The 22,874-nt window shown below is 39.9% G+C and overlaps 1 protein-coding gene across 1 annotated transcript in view; it reads right to left on the reverse strand.

Annotated features, from left to right (window-relative positions):
- Positions 1 to 22,874, reverse strand: part of ITGA9 (integrin subunit alpha 9) — a 228,803-nt gene that overhangs the window by 74,875 nt on the left and 131,054 nt on the right. The window contains exons 17-18 of the mRNA XM_074575530.1: positions 20,275 to 20,351; positions 4,641 to 4,791 (exon numbers count right to left, since the gene is read on the reverse strand). Of these exons, the coding sequence (XP_074431631.1) occupies positions 4,641 to 4,791; positions 20,275 to 20,351 (228 nt within the window). The remainder of the gene's footprint in view (positions 1 to 4,640; positions 4,792 to 20,274; positions 20,352 to 22,874) is intronic.

The following is a 22,874-nucleotide window of genomic DNA, read 5'->3' on the forward strand; positions in this document are numbered from 1 at the left end:
GCTGTCCTGGCAAAAGGCTTCAAATCCCCTCCCATAAGTGATATATGGCTCAGGCAATCTTCCAGACACACTTGTGTCAATGCAAGGGGTCACAGCTTCCACGCTACTTGGCATCACTCCCCTCTGACCCTCTGGCAGATTGGTTTACAGGAGCAAGTCCAACTCACTCCACACAAAATCAGCTGGATTAAATCAAACCACTAATTTAAAAGGTTTCTGCTAACCAGCTGGATGTGAATCGAGACTGATCACATTAACTTGTCTGCCAGCGGATCCAAAGGGACAGTAACTGCTTGAAAAAGAGACATAATGATTACCCAGGACCTAAATTTTCTTCCAGTGGTACAGCTGGAACCAAAAGAGGGCATGTGTCTTTGGCTTTCATGCCCTATCAGTATCCTGCCCCTACCAGCCTTAAGACTCTTAGAAAGTATGAGCAGTATGGGAAACTGGTGTAAGAGAATTTCCAATTTGGAAAAAATTAAACTCTGCCTGTGTCTGCGGCTCTTCTGGGCAATCCTAGTCAAGAGATGCCGGCAAGTGCTCTGGGAGCGAGGAAGAAAGAGTTCACATCCAAACCACACGACCTCCCTGCTAACCCAGAAAGAGACGGTACCGCATTACATCAGAAGAAAAACCCCAGGGCCCATAAGCAGCATGACTCCGGTTATCGGCAATATTCGTATCCAACACCAAAGTTTCAGGTACACGCTCACGAAAGAATGATGGGAAATTACTGCGCCTGCAGAAACCATAACCTCACTGTTCACCCCGCCCTGGCCCAGCCCTGCTAACTTCACTCAGCTGTTGCTTGCGAAAGCTGCTGTGAGAAGCAGCAGGAATGTTACACACAGATGGCTTTGGATGCTGGGAGCCTGTCTGAAATTTAGGAACAATCCACGGCTGGAAATGATGGTCAGCAATGGGATTTCCTGACCTATTCTCCCTGTAACCAGCGCTTAAATGGGATTAGCTGATAGATTCCCACCAGCCCTTAGAACGCAGTGAGAGATTAATGCTATACATATTGGGTTATTGCTGTTGGGTTTATTATTATTATATGCTATTTTTATACAACTGCTATAAAATCTCATGCCATACCCAAGCTGATTTAACACAGATATGACCCTGCCCTACCACATTAAATGCCGCTGCCAGCAAGTTTACAGCATTTTTTTCTGCAACTGTACTGAAAATAGCCCTCAGTGCTGAACAGCAGCTAATGAATGGTTAGCAAAGCGCCTATTGCTGACAAGCATTTTCAGCAAAACATCACAGGCCAGTAGGCAATTCCAATAGATGGAAAACGGTATAGAAATTAGTAGTAATAGCTTTTTATTCTTTTTCCAGACTCCTTAGCGCACAAGCAACACTCAGCATTCTTCTATAGGAAAGTGGTATCACCTCTGTTAAGTGGTTATTTCAGACTCTGAAATAGGATGCTTTCCTGAAGTTGGATGAAGATTATGGGACAATAAACTTGAAGATTAAAAAAAAACCAAACAAATAATTTACTCTATACAGAAAAAGGGACCAAGATTTCTTTGTCAACATAGTAAAGAAAAAACATCTTTCTAAGTGACCATGTGAGGTATCTTTCTCCCTCCGTCTATTTTCTTTTCTTTTTTATTTTCTGTTTTAAAGAGAACATGATTAAATATCTTTGTATTTCAAAAGGAAATTTTTTTCTTAGTGGACACATTATGAAATTCACATTCAGTGCAGTACTCACATGCACCCATAAAACAACTCGCCCTTTCAAAGGGAGCAGTGACAAGAGAGTTAAAAGTGATAGAGGGAGGAATGAGAAATCAGCCCATGCCACATACTGTGCCTCTCAAGAGGAGGACTGTCTGTCAGGAGCTATGGAAAGAAAACGTTGGGATTCATCCATGAAGCCAGGGAGGACTGGCTGCAGCGCAACAGGAAAATAAGACAGTGGAATACGTGGAATCCCTTAAATATCAGTCGGCAAATGCTTTTTGACCTTGTACAGATGTGGCAAAGCCCTACCAGGTAGTTTCTCTATCCACGACATCTCATGAAAGCTAAGTCTCCAGAAAGGAAAGAGGGACTAGCTCCACTAGTTCCGCTTCAGGAAACACTACCCTGAGCTAAGCCATTCATTTATTTTCAAACACAAGATGTGGCATTTTGTATCAATAACCCTGTTGAAGAAAAACAGCATTAAACTTGTGCACTGTCAGGTCTCATTCTAACCAATGCATTGAAAGAAACAAAACCACATTGAATCCGCTAGGAATGTCCACACTGAGGACACAGGAAAAACAAACAGGGGATTCACAGCATCCTGAAAGGGTTCCAGAGATAGGTTAGGAAAGCCCACCACACAGCCATCGTTCTCAGACTCACCTTGCAGAAAAAAGGTCAAGCAAACACACAGAAGAGACCGTTCTCTTCCACTTAAGTATTACTCCTTAAAAAGTAGTTGCTGCTGAAAGTTTCCCACAACAAGAAGCTCTTTTGATTCTGAAATTGCTCCACTAAGGGAAATTTTAGTAGTCATCGTTTTTACTCTGGCTTTACGTTCTGGACTTTTGCCTAGGCAATGTTAAACCAGGAACAAAATCTATTTAAAGTATATGCACAGTACATATTATGCATAGATGTCAAGGGATGGGAGTAGGTTATAAAACATGGAATCCATGATATTTAAAAAAAAAAAAATCGTTCAAAGAGCTTAGGGAAAATATAACACTGTAATTGAGGCTATGAGGTCATAATCCAGTTTCCCAATAGGACAAATGGTGAGGCCAACACTACATTAGTTTGTCCTGAAGCAAAAGTTGACTGAGAGGAAGTAAAATAGCCCAACACAACTCTGTGACTCGGTTTTTCAAAACTGTTACTAAACCAATTATCAGAAAAAAAACCCCACCAAATTCTATCAAATCAATCACAAGAACAGCAGGAATAATAGCAGACAATACCCTGATCCTGTTTGCAAGACCTGAGGAAGCCTACATGCTTCCTTGATGTGTGCTGTATTTTATTTATTTTAAAGAAATACTTGTTTCTATTAGCAGAAGACACATTGAGTAGTGAGATAACCCTACAACAATGTCATCTGCTTCCAGTAACCGCTCCTTCTAGGCAGCTTTCAGCACAGATGTTTCAAGTCTGCTATAGACCCGGGCTCAAGGTAAAACACCAAGGGAAACAGCACATCTCCTTCAGCTTGTTCCCTCACAGTGTTGGCCAAGAAGAACAACGAAGGCCACTGGTGTTCCAATTTACACAGTTAATCTGTGTGTGTAAAATATTCAACATGTAAGCACAGAAGACAAAAAAAAACCCCCAAAACCAAAAACAAACCAAAAAACCACAACAACCTTTTAAAAGAACATACATCAAGTTTTGTTTCTTTTCCAGCACAAAGGAATGGAAATCCCCCCACTGACTTCAGTGGGAGCTGGGCCAGACCCTGAAAGTCTTCACATAAATTTCCATTAAGAAGTTGCGTATTGGTGTTAAGACATTTCTGTTTTATCCCCTGCTTTTTTCCTCCTGATAAACTGCACTCTTGCAGCACATAATGTCTGAAAATGAAGTTTATAATATAAAGAAAACTTTCTGAGCCCTGCAACTGTATTAAACATAATAGTCAGAACTGAAGACCATGAGTATAAGAAATGATTATACTTTGGTTTATTATGCAATGAGTTAATTTAAGAGGTTTATAATAACCAAAATCTATCATAAAACATGACAAATAATGGCAAAATGTCATTGGTTCAATGGACCGAGTTAATCCCATACTTCGCAACAGTTGTATTGTGTTTTTTAATATTGCTCGTATGGATTACAAAGCAAAGCAAAGCCCCAGCAGAGAGACAAACAATTGTGAAAAGCAGGGACAGACAGAATGTTGTTATGATTGTACAGCTCCCATTTTGCACAATTATTTTCACATTGCTCACACTCAAGACAGCTTTCATGGCCATCAGTTTGTGAAAAGCTCAATTCTGTGTTTGTATTTCAGCATTACCTCTAAATGAACTTACGCTAATGAAAACATCCGAGTATTTAAAATTTAAATGCAAACAGACTAAAGCTCAAAATATTCACCTGACTCCACGTGGGTGAAGTCAAAAGCACGTTTGAGTTCTTGAATCTAGTGATGTGTCCTGGACACAACCCAAACTTGCACCAGGATGTGAGCAAAGAACAGCCTTGTAACTTGGTTTTGACAAGGAGAAAACCTTGGAGCCCAGGTCAGGAGCTGACCAGGACTGCTGCGTGCAGTGTGGCACCGCTCAAACTAGAGGCACCCTTTGTATTTCAGCACCATTTTGTACCCTACCAGTTCCCAAAACAGTTTCCCTCTACCTCTTAATACCTAAATAACTCAACCAAATGGTCTTTCTTTTTCATTAGGGCACCCCAAATGACAGTGCTGTATTCTACAGAAACACAAAGGGTGTAATTTACACAGATCAAACCCATAAAAGAAAAAAAAACTCAGTAAAGAGCCTGGAAGAAATTCAAGCCCAGCATATCCAGAAATAACTTCCAAATGTCTCAGCAGTATGGACCAGGCAAACCCCTGTCCCTACAACTTGCAACTGAATAGGTTTAAAGTAAAGAGGCTTGCTGACAGCAAGGTTGGCCTTTCTTACCTTTTGCCACATTTTGATGAAGAAGAGCTCCCCAGAAAAATTGAAGAAAACATTGGTGTCGTAGGCATCATCCCCAATGTTAGAGATGGAAATGTTAAGTGAGATGTTCCTCACCGCTCCCAGGGCCAGGTAAGCAGTTCTGTCATCAACACTGTAGGCAGAAACAATTACATTGGTTTAACTTTGGGCAACTTTCACATTCTGGTCCTTCTTTATTCCTGCCATGGAAATGTCACAACTCAGCTGCTTAAAAGCTCAGCTGTTGGTAATTTGGGATTGTGCTGAACCGCCAACACAATGTGTGGGGGGCTATACTGGGAATGAGCAGCTCCCGAGTCCTGGTTCTGACACTGCCTTTTGTGACTGTAATGAAACTCCATGATTCTCATGTGAAACTATTTCATGTGACTTATTGTTAATATTATTTTATTGAGAAAAAAATAGTTGAAGACTGTAAAGTGATTGGACAGGGGAAATGTAACAAATGCGAGCTATTACGCCCACGTTCAAGTACACAGGCTATTTTGTCTCTTACTATTCAAACTTATTCTAACATTCTAGTAACTTTCTGAAAATCTTCTTAGAGTTATGTTATGGATAGAAAAAAAACAGAAAAGGGGGTCAAATAAAATCCAGAAACGAGTGCAAGTGGAAAAATGAATGAAAATTATAACCACTATCCACTGAATGTGACAAATCTTTCCTTGGGTGTTTATGCTGGACCTAACACAATGGAATCATCTTCTATAAGTAGAATACCAAGGGAATGGTTGAATTAAAAAAATAGCTATGCATCATGAATTAATATACTATTGTAATAAGGCATCACAGATCATGAACACATAAACACAGACATGCAGAGGCACATAGAGGCAAATAAAAATATTCATACACATGCATTTATTATTTGATATTTGGTATACATTTAATCACACTAGTCTGTCCAGAAGATACGCTAACAAGGAAGAATGATGGATAAAGATATATCACAGAAAAACATAATATCAATGCACAGGTCTGTAGGTCTAGGAACTAAAAGTGCAGTAAAAGATGGTCTGAAATATAACAAGTATAAATGCAAAAATAAGCAAAAATAGCCAAAATATCATCAAACTGGCTACAGTTATCATAACTGGAATCTAAGACCCTTTGTATATTCCAGAGAAAGAGAGAGAGCGTCACAGGGAAAACACTAAGTAGCCGGTCAGAAAAAGGCAGAGACCTCCAGCCACACAGCAGAGAGACACTCCAAGTTATTTCCTCTGGGGCAGGGCCAGCCTGATAGTCAGAAGGACCCTCTAAGGAAAAGTACCCTCACACCACCCACCCTGGCAGACACTGGTGCACGATGCACGCACACGCAGCAGCGTGCAATAGCACAAAGAAATGCGTAGCCAGTCAAGCCGCCTTTCTTTCATTCATCCAGTTTCCATGAAGGAATGGCTGTTCTGGGGACACGCTGCTCCTCTGCATATCAGCAATTGTCTGAAAATGGCAGGGACTCAGGGTGAGAGCTGTGTATACTGGGCTCGCTGGGCTCCATCTCCCTGCGTTTGCCAGGGAGTTTCTAGACATGGGTTTCCAAAGGTACAGACCGAAGTAGCCAACCGCTCTTGTGAGTAAGAAGTTCAGAACAAAATGGTCTAGACTCAGGCTTTAAAGCTGATGGCTGTGGATTGTGAGTTTCACTTTTCCACGTAACACAGATGATATTTATAGCATATTTATTTCCTGTACTTCATTTATTATGATCTTCATTTATTAAGCCCAAAATTATGGCTTACAGTTCAATGACAGCTTCTTATGAGGCAGATAGGAGCCTCCAGGAAACGTGCCTGCTTTTTCAAGCTTACAATCAACTGCAGGCACCAACCAACTCTACCAATAATTGGACACTTTGCTTTCTAAACATTATGGTTTATTCTTATAGTCAACTATCAGTGCAAATAAACATTTGAGAAACCATACACAGTGCAGGATCCACTGCAAAACTAGTTTGAAAGGTCCAAAGAATTTGAGTCGTTGCTCCTTTTATTCTAAATTAATGGCAAATCTATATGAGAGTACTTGGAAGCATTTAACCTTTTGGCCCCAACTTCAATGTTTACTGTTGAAAGGCAGACAAATTATGAAGATACTAAACAATCTGCTGGGATTTTCTAATAATCAGAAGTGCATATTTGGAAGCAAAGAAATAAAACAACCATTTATTACTGTGAATTATTTCTCATGAACTTTATAATCTCACTTCTTGCAATCACTTCAAAACTTAATCAGCGTCTATCAAACCCATTAGCAAAATCTGGCAGTATCACTTCCGTAAGGAAAGGAACGTTACAAGATATTTATCTTATGCAGGGTTGATACCAAATGCAATGAATGCTACAGAATCCTCCCTGAATTGGTTGTAGCAGCACTTTGAGATTTTAACATAAAATCAAGGCAACCAAGAATACTTTCATTCCTACTGAATAATGAAAAATACTCAGAATGAAATCCTATTTAAAACTAAACCCACAAAAAACGTCAAAATAAACACCACTGAGTTGTGATACTCCTTTCTAAAGCTATCACTCCTCTGTTAAAAAGTGCATCGTAGCAAAATGGTGTTTATAACAACATTTTCCTCAGCAGACAAAGAAAACCAGCTTTCTAAGAGCACATTGTAGTTGCTCCTACACAAAATTCACACACTAATAAACTCTGAAAAACCTCACTGGTTTTAGGCTGACAGAGGAGTTCAGGTCTTCCCCTGAAAGGTTATATGAGATTGTGCTGTAAGTCCCATTTTAAGAGAACAGCTTTCTGAGTCATTAAATCTGTGTACATCTGGAATCAATCAGGTTCACTTGCAGTGAGAAAAGGATTAGGAATCTCCCGGCTCACAGGGGAGCTCCCAGGCCCTGTTTGCTGTTCGAGAGCGTAACGTCATGGGGTGCGGACAGCCTGCTGCTCTGCCGGAATAGCTCTGCTGCCAGCCCAGTGCCATCCTCCTCTAGCGTTTGCCACGCATCAAGCAGCCCAGCTGCCAAGTGAAAATATATAACTAAAGAACTGTTGTCCCCCACCAGAAACAAGGAAACAAAGCAAAGCCACCCCTTTATCTCGACAAGGTATGTCAAACAATTTAAGAAACGTAATCAAGCAATGGCTTTCAGTTTACATTTTGTTGGATGAGAACTATAAAGCTGCCAACATCCTCAGCACCTCGTATGCATGCTCGCATCAAGGAAGACAGGCTAAAAATAAACACACCGACGCAAGAAAGGCAAAAAATTTTTAAAAAGGGAAGAAAAGAAGGAAAAAAATAACAAGATATAATCACTTAATTGGACAGAAGAACACCATCTCTTTACATCAGGTAGCACACACAAATAATGAACCGGGTAAAAGTTCTGGGTAGACTATATATCTATATATACATTATATATACGCAACCACAGTTGCACACACATACGTAAAGGCACATGAAATATGTCAAGCTATGAATGTCGGCATGGAAAGGGAAAGAAATTTGACATTCAGAAGTACTAAATACCTGCAGCTTTCATTCACATGACCCAGACTTGTAGGTAACAAGCAATTCTGAACATCAGGCGCCAAAATTCTGCTGTGGTTTTTAATTCACTGGCTGCAATACTACACATCAGAAGTAAACAGAAATATTTAACATTTTCCTCTTAAGCAATTAAGAAAAGGAACTAAATTCCAGGATAAAACAAGGATAATATTTTTTGCATGCTTTAACATTCTTTGTTAATGCCTGCAACACATCATTGCACGATGGTCAATGAGGGAAGAAAGACCAGCTGGGAAAGGCAAACTGAAAAGATCTGCAATTTTCATTCCCCCACCCCCCAAGATGCTGGTGTTTTTATTAACATGGATCAAGGGAGACATAATCTGCATTCCAAAAAGGTACGCAGGGACATATTTCTCTATTTCCTGCACTAGAGAGAATTGAAAAAAAAAAATAAAATTGAAAAAGCATTTGGCACTTCCTCTCAGCCCGTGCAGACCATACATAGGGCAAGGAATTTGATGGGGTCACACTCACCCTGTTAGTCTGGGTCACCGACTTTTCCTTTTATATTGGAAGCATTTCTTTACTTAGAGCAAGTCGGCACCTACATGGATAAATCACTGCTATTGCTCGATGGACAGTGGAAGTTACAGCTGGGGTCAGTTAGACTGCATGTGGGTAAAAACGCTTCAAACAACTAAAGTCCAATCTGTCCTCTACCTCCATCAGATGAAATTAAATAGAAGTCACACCTCTTTCTTTTAAATCAGTAAAAGGTGTGAGTGAGTAAACAACATTGGTCCTGTGACAGATCCAAATAGATTTCTGCCTTCACCAACCAGCGTCGCAGTTGGTCTTTGTAGGTACTAGGATACTTGAATATTACTTTCGTCTCCACAAACTGTTTACATCAACACTTAAAGCCTTTCTCCTGGCGGGGTTTTATCACAAGCTCCAGAATCAGCTGAACTTTGGGGGGAGTTTTGCAAACACTTAAACCTCAAGGGCCAATGAAAAGCTGAAACCCTCAGCCAATGTTCCAGGAATTCTTTTGGTGTCTCAGTGCAAAACTGAGATGTAGCAGCTCCATAAACAAATACAAACCAAGGAAAAATTTTAAACAACTCCACAGGGCAAAACGCTACTGGATTTTACACCACTTGGTTACACTGTCTTGCTTTGCATGTGCATTCAAGGTCAATTCTCTCTGCAAAGTTTACAGTCTAGACTAAGGACTCAGACAAACACTCAAGATACCAGTGCTTATTCTGCATTAGCTGAGCTGCTGCCTTCCCCCTCTCTCACTGAAGCCTACGCTAGCAAAGGTGCTAAGAGACCTCACGCAGTTGATGACCACAGCTTAGCTGAGATGCAGGTGATGGGAAAAACCTAATAGAGAATTCAAGGAGAGGGCAACAGAGGTCCTGTGTCAGCAGAGCACAGTTTGGGAGTAATATCATACCAATCTTACTCTCTATGAAGACTGAGCACCAGTGTGCCAATGTTTCCCCACAGTAAGAGTCTGAATGTCCCATAGGAAAAAAGCGCTTACTACAGCGAGCCCAGGGCCAGAACTGCTCGTGCTGGTATCCTTCTGGAGCAGAGCTGCTGCCTCTAGCGCTTCAGTTCCCATACATACTGCAATTCAGGAATATGGCACAGAGCATTACCTTTGATTTTAAAAATGAATGCATGTGAGTAGTAAACAATGAGGGAGGAACACTCTAGGAAATCCTTTTTGCTCTTTATTAAGGTATTGAAACAACAGAGTGATTTTTAGTTACAGCTAGTTCCGATAAATTCAAAGCTTCTTTGGAAATTGTTCTCTCTTACCCAATGTAGTTTCTCCACATAAATCCTCCATAACTACACAACAGACATAACTCCCAGTGACCTATGTCTTCAAACAGTAAAAAGGGCACAGGCAGGGCAGGGCACAACATATATATAAAAATACCTCTTATCTTATCACCCTACAGAAATCTGGTGACTTTTATTGTTATCAGTAATTTCAATTGTACACAGATGTTCAAAACCCTTTATAAACAGAATTGAAGAGTCAATGGGGAAAGAGCGACTCCATTTTCACACAATGTTTACTCCAGAGAGCTTTTGATTTGAATGGAGTTACCCTGGTTTATGAAACTGTCACATGAAAGCAAGATGAGGCGCAACACCTATAGAAGTTCTAAACTAATCTTTCAGTCTTGCAGACACACATACAAAAAAAAATCTTTTATAATCACAAGCAGCGTCCTTGAAATCAATGGTACTGTCTCTCTGGGACAAAGTTATCCCTGCATGTGTGCATAAAACAGCATCCTAAGGTTGGAGCACAAACAAAACCTAGTCACCAGTGGCAGAAAGAAATGCAAAAGATAAATGCTACCAAGCACATAGCTGGAAGTTGCATGTACCAGCCAGATGTGAAAGAAAAAAAAAATTACCTATTTTCCCCATTTCTTAAAATATTTCAGGAGCTCTGTTGAAATAGATGATTGTTGACCATAGACCTGGCCCTGAAACTTGAGGATCGATTCAGTAGCGCTTTCTCACATACTATTTCTAGGAATTAGAACATTAACAAAGTCATCATGCAAACCATGTATTTACTATAGAAATTATGCCTTCAGAAACAGGTCTTCTATTATTATGCAGCTTCAGTTGCTTGCCCCATTCCTGGGATGCTGGGTGCAATATAAAATTTAAGAAAAAACGTACTCAGCTGAGTATTGATGAGGGAGAAAATGGCCAGTGCCATATCCGGCAATCACTTTCAGTGGTCAATAAAAAACAGTTTATCAGACATGAAATGTTAGAAACAGTACAGGTTTGCCACTTTAGGAAATCTGTTTTGCAGTAGCAGGCGTTATATGTCAGGAGCAAGTTATGTCTAAACGTCAAACATGGTAAGTAACATATACCCATATGAGCACATTTCCTCTATAGCTCAATGCAGAACCAGCAAGACAATTTACCTGGTGACCTATGAAGAACCTCAGCCTTACCAGATTTTGTAATTGCAGGACATACTACCGAAATAGTTCATATAGCTGCATCACAAAAGAGTATGTATATATGTATGTATATATACATACACACACATGTATGCATCAGCCAAGATGTATTCTGCAAATCCAAAACAATGGTGCATCTGCTTTTCATTGTGGTCTGTACAGTATTAAGAATTTCCACCTCTGGAGGCAGCTAATGAATGACAGCGCTTCCTGAGATTAAGCTTTTGCTTTGTTAGTTTTATACCTCAGTTGCTAAAGCAAGAAACAAAATGGTGACTTGAACTATCCTAGGTCCATAAAATACTGATGTTGGGATACTCACAAGGAGAGCCAGGTTATATGTTAGTTCAACAATGCATTGAAATTATATGAAAGAACATCTCTTTAGGGTCTAGTTTAAAAAACAAACAGCAAAATCGTACTCCAGTAGATACAGCCAAGTGATTCTTACAAAACAAACCAGTATTTAAGAAATGACAAGACTGGCTTGTACAGTATCCCTGACTGATCATCAGTGGTCTGTTATTAGAAAAGAGAGATTGGGAATCTGTATTCCTGCATGAGATGTGGACTGCTGAGGCTTGTTACCACTCATCACCTGATGGCTCTATTACCATCTGTATGGGTTCAACCACCATATGTTCAAAAGGAACAGTGCTGCTCTCTGCTATCAAACTGGAGTTATTTATTTATTTTGGGAGAGATTTATGAAGCTCTGAGTGCAACTAACCAGATGGAAACCAAGAAACCTTCCTTCATCCTCATTCACCCTCAACAAGGGAAAACATTCACTCATTCCAGAGATGATGCTCCCACTGGAACTTGTACTACATCCTGAATAATTGCTGGTTCTGCTGGGTAGCCCTTTCAGGAAACTGCAAATCAGATTCTGGACGAGCTACAATAAAGTTTTCCACATAGCTCACAAATGCAGCATTCAATACACTAGCAATGGTCTGTAGGTAGAAGATAAATAAAAGTAAACATAGATTAGAAATCAGAACTCTACTTCCTGGATTCACCTAAAAGACTTAATTCCAAATAGAATTATAAATATACAGAAAATGCAAATTGGTATACTAATATACGTGAAGTGGTACAAGCATTTTCACTGCACCCTTTACAGTGCACAAAATTACTTTGAAATAACATTAAACTATGCTATAATTTATGAAATCACTTAAATCACAGCGTGAAATTTGGCATGGTTTCCCGAGAAAACTGAAAGTAATCTACTCATTCATTTTTCCAATGTTTTGTCATTCTTTTCTCCCTGGAAACAACTCTTCTGGTACTTCAAAAGATCTGGAGTTGGTCATACCTCAGTGCTGTCCTGAGTAACCAGTGGGCAGCACATGACTGCAGTGGGATCAGTCATGACTCCGTACTTGTGTCCCAGGATTTGGAAATACGCATGTTGGTACACACCGCTTTATACACACAAGGTCCTGACTGAAAGCTCAAGACCACTTTCCTAGCACTAGAAATGCCAAACCGTAGTATTTTCTCATTTTTCTTTTGTTGTTTTTTTTGAAAAGCAGAAAATTAGCTCCATCTGAGCAGCTCGGCTATTTAGGGTAGACTGTCTAGGGTAAACAGAATGTCAAAAATATTTTTGAAAGAAGTGTTTGTTCAATGAAAGATGAAATAAGTAAAAACAAATTCTTCATCTGCTATGAATGAAGAGGAAGGGAAAAACAGATATTATCAGAGCATGTAATTAAGCTCCAAACGAAAGGATATTGTTTTTCCTCATCACGACTGTTTTGTTAAGATGCACTTCAGGGGCATAAAACCACAATGGGCATGCCATGAAACATGAGGCCTCTCTGGAAACAAATTCCCGTTGTGTGATCAAAGGAAGATAAGTGCTGAGGCGTGAGCCTGGTCAAATTTATGAAACAGCTTTGCTTCCCACACTAAACCACAGGCTTGCAGCTTTTCTCCATGGGTTTACAAAAGCCTATGATAAGTGAAAACCTTTATTAATACTTTTTTTTAATTTTTCAAAAACACTACTATATTCATGAGATACACTCAAAAAGATCTTTCTGATCAATTTTATGTTGTTGCACCTTCCTTCAGAAGACACTGACTTTCTGTACTGTTACTGCACTGGCCTATATTCTGTGCCATTACATCCTATGCTGGTGAAAAGCAAACTGGACAAAGCTGTCGTAACACATGTTTTTACATACTATTTCTGGATTCCTTCAGCTCAGGTTCTGTAATAATTTGACATGCCAATATGAAACTGCTGAGCTTCATTTTTCAAATCTAGGTGCCTAATGTATGATGATGTGCCCAGTGAATCTGAGGGACTTCTTCCACTGATTTTAATAGGTCTATGAGCATATTCTTCATTGCATCAATACACAGCACTTGCAAAATAATCCATTTTGCAGTTGCATAGCTAGTCACCTAAGTTAAATTATTCTTTCTTCATTAATACAAATAATATGCTTACAAACTTTTCAAGCTCAAGGGCTGGGGGACCATGGAGTGGTAGTGCACACTCTCCCTTGTCTTTTCAGTGAGGTCTGGGTTAGGTACTTTGAGATTACATCCTAAAAGATCACATCAAATCATTTACCTGCCTATCAAATGAGAAGTTTCAATATTAATTTAGCTGCATATCAAGAGAGCCATGCATAAAACAACGGAGATCACAGAAACAAAAGGAGTATTGGCAGAAAACATGTTAATCCTTTAGTAAGTCACAGAAGGAATTTATTTGGAAAAAAACCACAAACCTTCTCTGGAGATGATCAGAAAATATCTGGAAAATACTTTTTCTTCATAAATTACCACTTCATTAAAATGGAAACATTTCAAGCTCCATTAAATTTTTGACAGGCTGGGGTTTTGTCTATTCTCTGGCTAATTCTGACAGAATTAGAGACGGCCCAAGTCACAAACCTGACCTTTCAACTACTGGAAAAGGGCATTTCTCAAAAATCCCATTTTAGAAGAGAACTTTTGAAAGCATTGACCCCACAATTTGAAAAGCTTTTAAAACCTCTGCAGAATGCACCTGTCACCCCTTTGGCTTTCTATGACTTTTGCTTTCAATTTCACACTTCCAAAATAAACAATTTTCATCAGCATATATGGGAACCCCAGCCAGTCTGTAGGGGAAGAACATAAATTTAATGAATGGTGGCCGTTAAGGATGCCCTAAACCAATACATAAAAGCAAGCTGCTTATTCCAATCGGCCAAACATACACTCATAAGCCCTCCAATGGGTGAGTAATTCTGTTTCTAATGATGGATGAAGGGTAACCTCATGTCACATAAATACATGGAAGACAGACTTCCTCCTGGAACCTTCTCAGGAATAGCAATATGTATTACAGCATTTTTTGTTGCTATAATATTTATTGTAGCAGTTATTTCTTACAGCATTTTCTATCCAAGGGGGCTCATAGTCCAGCGCTTACAACCCGATTTACATACCATGCGCACAACTCACGCTGGAACACAGCAGCTACAAGGCATGTTGCAACATCATTTTTCTTCTTGTACTGTTTGTTTTTGCTAAAGCTGCTCTATTCAGCACAACACACAGGCTGTCAGTATATTTACACAGCCATACAGGATTTCCTTCCTAGCTGCATCTCGCAGGGAAGCCACCACCCATTCTGCTCTGGTCGTTTTAGCTGGTTTGTTTATTATAGCTAGGAAAAAGTCTGTTTTTTCAAACACCCTTGCTGTTACTCAAATGTCTGCTCCACAGTTTTCACTTGGTTCCTGTTACAGCCTAAACAGGGCTTCAGAAGTACCATTCCCTCTGCAGAGTGACAATAAGATTGGGTAGACATCAGCTCAGGACCTGCAGCTGCTTTGGTATGTCCGACAAGATGTGTGTTCCAGTCAGCCCTGCTCCCTCAGCACTTTCAGGTTCTTCTTAAAAGACCAGAGTGCTTTTCTCCCATACAAAGTACCAGAGGAATGGATTAGCAGATTTTAAAGGGTAGGGAGGTGTAATCTTCTACAAAACACCTTCTTTAGAGTTTCCCCCAGAACATCTTGAGGAAACAGATGCAGTTCAGCTTCTTAACAAGTAGCTACAGACAGGCTCAATAAAAACGTGCTATTTGCTACAGAAACCTGATGGAAAAGACATTTGCTGTGCTGAGAAAACAGAGTGAGGCACTGAAGTCTAGCATGATATGTAATAAATATATTTTTAATATTAAACAATATTTGGAAATAATAGCTAACAGAACACTCTTTGATTGCATTTTGCTTTTCAGTATTGGATCGCTGGAAAGGAAAACTGGTTTCCCACTGCTGTCCCAGAGCTGTGGCCATAAAAATAAAGTTTATTGCAGAATACTCTATTCCTTTTTCTCTTATGGTTTCAGGTTGTGTCATTACAGTTACTCATATGCAATACATAAATACCTTCTTTACACTAAGATACTTTTAATTCTCTTCCTTCAGAAATCTCTTTCCTCCTCCCCTCAACACAGGACATCACTGCATGGATAGGGCCAGATTTTGGTACCTCCTATGACAGCTGCAAGATTTTACACTGGAGACGCTTTGAAGGGGAGGCGATGAGCAGTCACTCTGTTCTGTGCTGCCAAAACCTCACATGTTTATTCTTAAAGAAAAATGGATCTGAAAATAGTCATGACTGAAAAGATAAACGCCTCTCCTCTGCTCCTTCAGCTTCTCCCAGCACTACCTTCACCAAGTCCCCAAGACACTCCATGGCTCCCTTTTCCCTACTCCTAAGTTGCCACCTGTAGTTTTAGGCTAACAACATTCACACTCCTACGAATAAGGCCAGGCCAACCACTAAAAGGACCATTTGCAGCAATACTAGCACACACCATTGCAGCTGTTTCTACAAGCTACCTTGTAATGTCTGCCCCAGAAAGTTTAATCTGCACATTTTGCTTTGCCAGGTCCAGTCTGCAGTATCACTGTGATGCATGTTCTCTCTGGCAGAGGTGGAATAAGCAAGACGTGAGAAGTCCTACAGGCAGGTTTCCAGTCTCAGCACTGGAAGACACCCATAACCATCCTAGGTAGGTGTTTCCATGCTGGCAAGGAGCTAGGGGTTTTTTTGAAGCAATTTTGCTCAGGTTACAGAGAAGATTTACCTCAAGTCAGAAAACTGCAGAAAAGTTGGTTGGAAGGGATCTCTAGAGGTCGTACATCCTCATGATACAGGACTGTTGCCAACAACAGGTAAGGTCAGCTGGGACCTTATCTAGCCAAGTCGTGAAACCCAAAATGGCAAAGCACAACATCTCTGCACAACTCATTCCCATGCAGCATGAACTGCCTACACAAGAAAGTTTTTACAAATCTCTGGTCTGAACCTGCCAAGCCACAGTCCATGACTCTTGCCCCACATGCCATCTGCCACAAGCAGGAAGAGTTTGGCTCCTTCATCCCACAATCCCTACAAGAAGTTAGGGTGTGTTTATATGCAAGCTGGTGCTAAGGAAGGTAGACAAGCCTTAATTAAGCCTCAGATTAATTAATTAATTAAGCCTCAGATTAAGCTGTTAACTGAAAACAAACCTTTTTCTTTCCAGAATAAATGCATTCTAACTCTTCTTCACCCTGATACAGCATGGTACCCTGGTCTTCAGCCCAAGACTCCAAGGACACCTTTCACTACAACAGAAGTACTCAAAAAAATAGAATACAGGAATCACCACCATGTCCCACCCTCCCAAATCTTTGCAAAACCTTCCAGATAGGAGTTGGAAGGCTTTAAAGTCTTTCTGCCATCGCCCACTTTCAAGCAGTCCTACCCTACCCTCTTCTCCAGCTCATAGTGGAGGGTTTCAACTTGCCCAGCAGCATCGTTGCCATGGGCAGCAGCACCTCAACAACAGGAAATAACGAGGCAAAACCAAATCATATCTGGTCAGAACGACAGTGAAGTTTCTAAGTTACACATGCAGATTTGCTTGGTTTGAGCACTTTGCATGAATGGCCATATATTAGGTCGTTTCCTAGGCTGAGTATTAACCTTCCAGGCTATTTGTTATTTATCAAAGTGCAGTGCTCCCAATTTGAGGGCACACGAATAAGTTTTCAGAAGAGAAGGAGGATTCCAAGAAAAGCAAAATCAGAGCAGACCTGGTTAGCTCTTGCCAGTACAGGCTGGTTTTCCTATTAGTCATTTGGTATGCAGATTTGGCATCCTCAAAGCTGGGTGCAATCTTTTAACTGGGTAATTCTAGTGATTCAAATGCATCCCAGGTGAACGCTAAATTGGAGTAGCTTGTGCGGTTCCTGAGCTCACAAAAGTGACCTCAGCAAGCAATTCTCTTGATGATAATGTAATCTGAGCTAACTTCCTATGCACACAAATGCTCTAACCAGCACACATTTGAAAGCATATTATATATAGTGATGGACAAAACTATACCTTACAATATATAGCTCTCTGTACAGCTTTTGGCTCTTAAAACGTTACAAATTCATGAAAAGCACTTAAAAACAGTCAGACCAAGCTGGTCCGTCTAGCAGAGAGCCCTGTATGTGCCCATGTCTAAAAGCAAGAGGCTATGGAAGAACAAGCACAGTGTTATTTTGCTGATATATTTCTGCAGCTTCCAGCTTTCATATTTGCCATTTCACTACCATGTAAACTCTCAGCATTTATAACATCCCAAACAGTAAAATCCACAGATTAATCACACGCTTCATGAGAACATACTTCCCTGTTTGTTCTTTTCATTGCTCTAAATAGTTTAGTATGATTAGCAAACTTTAGCTCTTTTGCTATTAGCAAACACCTTGCTATTCATTTCTAGCAGATTATTGCCCTGATCATTTATGCATATGCTGAATACCACTGGCCCTAGCACAAGGACTCGTGGAGTTTTCTCCACCAGGAAAACAAACTATTTATTCCTCCTCTCTGTTGACTACCTTTTAATTAGGTAGTAATGCTCAGGCACCATTCCTCTCAGACCTGGGGAACTTACTTTGTGAACCTTTGGTGAGAAAACTTAATAAAAGTCTTTTGTAAGCCCAGGTAGATGATCTTAACCAGATCTCCCCATCAACATGTCCAGTGACGTCTTCAAAGAGCTGCAGTAGATCTGAGAGACAGCACTTAATACTGCCTTCCCACAGACATCCTGTTTATTTCAGTCCAGTGTATTTGTGTGTCATTAATTGTATTTTTTCCAATAAGTCCACCTAATTTAGTCAGATGTGATTATTTAGAAAAAGGCATTGCCATAATCTTGCTAACAATGAAGTCAATTGTTTAGTGCAGATAGTAATAAACGACTCCCCTTTTTTCTCTTTCTATGAAAAAGAAAATGCTCTCTACACAGAGCTAGCATAAACAGGAATAATGTGGGAAAACGCTGATAGGATTCTTTAGCACAAAACACGTGGGGCTGGAAAAATGACCGTATTCAAGACAGGCACTTCTCTAACATCAGAATCCATAGCATGTTTTTGTAGTTTTACATGCAATAATAATAAAAAGAAACCACCCTGTTTTCTTTAGAGATACCACCTGTGTTGTTTCTTAATAACTGAAGCTTACACAGCCCTTTAGCTAAAGAAAACCCATTCTGTGCAGACTTGATGGATTTGACAACATCCTGTTTATTTCAAACAGGACTTCAGAGTGTCACTGGATAAAGATTTGAGACCATTTGTTCAACATTTTACTATACAAACGTGGAAACTGTATTTGAATATCTTAAGCTTTTTTGACAGTTGTGGCTTTTAATTTGCCAAGATAACATAAATAACAGCCATAAAAATAAACAGTCTAATGCTCCAATCGCAAATACAGCTCTTACTGCTGTGATTACTGTACACTGACTGACAAGTTTTTAGGACCTGTCCCTTGCTTTTTATTGATTATTCCTCAACTGCTGGACAAAATCCCTTACTGGCTTCCCTAGTCCGCACAGATTTTGTTCACCACGAAGATCGAGCGAAAGGTCAAAAATACAGACTAATCGCAGTCAAAGCTTGGACTCTGCAACCTGAGACCTAATCCTCCTCCAAGCCAATCCCCCGAAACATTCCTGTGGACTTCAGTCGTGTCTGGAGAAGTCCGTAACTTCTCAGACTTGACTCTGGTTCAGTTTCATCTCCAAGTACAGTTACAGCATGCTGTAGACTTATATAAAACGTGTGTATAACTCCTGACTGTTAATTCCCCCCCCCCCCTTTTTTTTTTCCGACAGCAGGGGAGTTTCTTCCCCTCTCTTTCCTGACCTGAAAGCAAAGCATTTCACAGAACACACCTCCAAACAGCAAAACCTCTGGCACACAATTAAATAACTCGCATCAGCACTTCCAGCTCTAAAAGTGTGCTAAAAATGCTAAAAAAAAAGGAAACACAAGTGATGTGTAAAGTTCACCTTTAGCCTGATTTATCCCGACATTGAATAACTGCATCCTGGCGAAACAATAGGCATTTTCCTAGGATCACCAAGCACAAGGGACAGAACTTAAACTTCACCTCTGGTCTATTTGATGAGGTTTATTATCCCAGAAGAAAGTGAAATCAGACACCCCTCCCCAAGTTACTAACAAGAAGAATCTGACAAAAGCAGTATTTCAGGACAGTTAGTAAAACTACACAAGTTCAGAAACAGAAAAAGATAATTTGAAGATAATTTGCCATGTTCTGAGGGTTTTTTTTAACCTTCCATATGACATTTTTTCTGAACATAACTACTTTTCTGCATGTGGCTTTAGTCCTACCACGTCATAAACAGTACTTTATTCTCTTTGAAAAATGAAATGGTCCACATCATTGGTACTTGATTTGGACATGCAGCTTTACTTTCCCTGCCCCTCTCCACTATGCTTTTTTCTTTTCTCCAGTTTTGTCTACTGTAATTGGGAAGGTGAAGGCGTCTTGCCCTGTATGTGCACTGAGCCCATTACCACAGGAATTCAGATTCTTTGTACATCTCAAGATCTTTCTGCACTAAAGCTGATATTGTTGTCGTCATCCTTCTAGTCTGGATATAAAATGTCTGTGTTTGCATTTTGATTTTTCAATGCCATCTTACATAAATGAATGGCATGCTAGAGTGTAAGAGAGAAAAAGGAAAAACAAAAGTTCAGCTACACACCTAGACAGCAATAATTTACCCTGAAGTTTCAAGTCAGCAGCACAGTCATCAGATTGGCAGTTCCTCTCAAAAACAGTCTGTGAAAAAGAGAGAAAAAGAATTATTACAGCATGAAAAGAGTAAGATCAAAATTCAAAGGAAGAACATACTCATATGGAAAAAAAAAAAAACAAAAACAACCAAACCCAAACCCCACATCATCAAAATCTGTGACGCAGGAATATATGGTGTAAGTGTTAAGGAAATTCAAGGGCAGGCAAATCTCGTCTTTATCAGAACTATTTTTATTCTCTTTTAACTGAAGAAGTTTCACCAAAACCAGGCTCTCTCAGAGGTTTTACCTCAATCCATTCCTACTTCTTATCTGTCAAGAATTACTGCTCAGACATTTCTGGCACTTTTGTTTCTCTTCCTAACACATGTGCATGAAAATGAAACAGAAAATGAAGTATTTATGAAACTATTTTCAGTCCTAAGAATTGCAAGTAAGGAAATCATGCACCAATATATTCACTAGCCTATATTAAAGATAAGGAATTAAATTATTATTATTATTTTAAGATTTTGTGTATGGTAGGAAACACTTCTGCTATCCTGCGAGCAACAGAAAATTACAAAGACTGTTACGTACCAGTGATACCCTCAAATAATGGAAGCACTGTTTATCTTGTGAACTCTGATAAAGACTATCATTTGGGAAATCTAATAGATTGATAAAACTAGGAACTGTGAAAGGACGACATACCACTAGACACGAGCATGCTATTTAAGCAGCAAAAAGAAGAGAAATACATGAGACATCTAGGAGCCTATGCAAATCTCTATGGTAGTTTGCCATAGCTAAACAAGGCAGACACCAGTGAGCGAAAGAAGAGAACAGGAACATGTTCTTTGCCTCCAAGAAACCTAAATCGTGTCAAGATCACGGTTACTTTCCCCTGCTGTTGAGAACAGAGACCAATACTTTTCTGAACAGATGACCAGACTTTTCAGGCTGGAGGATTCATTCTTTCGGAGTCATAATGCTCTTGAGCTTATCAAATATTCAAAGGACAAATACCGAAAATAAAGGTTGCCAACACTGTTCAGTTAGGAAACCTGACACTCCACTGGTCTCTTCCTTTAATATGAATATTCTTGTCTACAGGCTTGGCTCCATGACTTTTATCACCGAAGTAAATATATTTCAATCTTAAATGCAAAGACAGGGCAAATCTGTGCAGGACACAGATAACGGTCAGATAGGGTTAGAGAGAATCGGGGGTCGAAGCAGGGGCGGAAAGAGTTAATACATTTTTTAAGAGCTCTGCCCAACTGTATCAGCAGTGTAGAAAGACTTTGAATCTTAACCCCAGAGGGCATAGCGATTTCTAGTCCTTGTCTCTCAAGGAAGACTCTTGGCTAAGGAGGCGGCTTGCTCTCCTTTTTCTGTATCAACAGAGCTCTCCAAAAAGCAGTGGACCTTTACGAATTTAATTGGTGTTGGACTAGCAGACATCAAACTCTGCTGTCGGTTGTACTGAGTTTCAAAATGAAGAAAAAAGGGAGGTGCCAGTTCATTGGGGGTTATTTAGTTTGGCCGTTTTATTTTCCTTTCACAGAATCTCAGAAGTGGAAATTGTTGAGGATTTAAACACAAGGGCTGAACTTACCCTTTCTCCTTAATAAAGGCTACCAAACCAAAGGACAAGAATAGCCCTGAGACAGGAACCAACACAAGGTATCCCTCTCAAAACATGGCACGTTACATTCTCAGTATAGTCTCAAAAATCCTCAGAATTAATCCTCAACCACCATAGTAGCTATATATAGGAAAGACTGTTTGACCTTCAGAGGAGAAAGAAAAATAAACTGTAAAAATATTATTGCTTGACAGTTTCCCTATTTGCATTGCAGAAATCTTGGCAAAGTGAACAGAGCGATCAAAGATATGACGTGCACGTTTCAAAGAATAAAGTACTGTAAGTACATTTAAGTAACTACGTAATAATTCTGGAATTTTCTTACTAAATCTATAGTTGCCATTCTTCAGAAAGACTGAACAAATACCTCATTTTCTATAACTACTGAGTGTGTATCTCTTCCAACATATCATGCACTAGACAGCAAGCTACTTCGAAATACATTCAGAGTATTTCGTTATTCCATAGAAACCCAAGGTCCTACCAGACTGGGATGGGAGAAAGAAATAAGGATGCTGAGTCTCCAGATCCATAACTGTGTAGGAGCAAACCCGTTGCTTCTGCGGAGGATCTGGAACCTGTTCGGTGGGGAGAAAGGATTTCCACTCCAGCCAGCTGCTAGGACCCATCGATGCAGCCACAGCTGTTTCAGCAGCCCCCTTCCATTGCACGCTAATAACATCTATGGATTATTTTCCTATTTTCTGCTATTTCCCTGGTCCGATAGATGTTGCCATGACTCTGCTCCACCTCCCCTTTTTGTGTGCCTCAACCCTGTAGCTTCTAGCAGTCAATCTACTTCCTCCATTTTATTCTCTGCTATCTTGAACCAACCTTTCCAGTTGACTAATTCCTGCTTGTTCAAATCCCTCTTAAAGAATTAAGGAGTAAACACACTGTAAGTCATCATAACATTTG

Source organism: Larus michahellis, chromosome 2 (genome assembly GCF_964199755.1).
Source record: "Larus michahellis chromosome 2, bLarMic1.1, whole genome shotgun sequence".
NCBI classification, from domain to species: Eukaryota; Metazoa; Chordata; class Aves; order Charadriiformes; family Laridae; genus Larus; species Larus michahellis.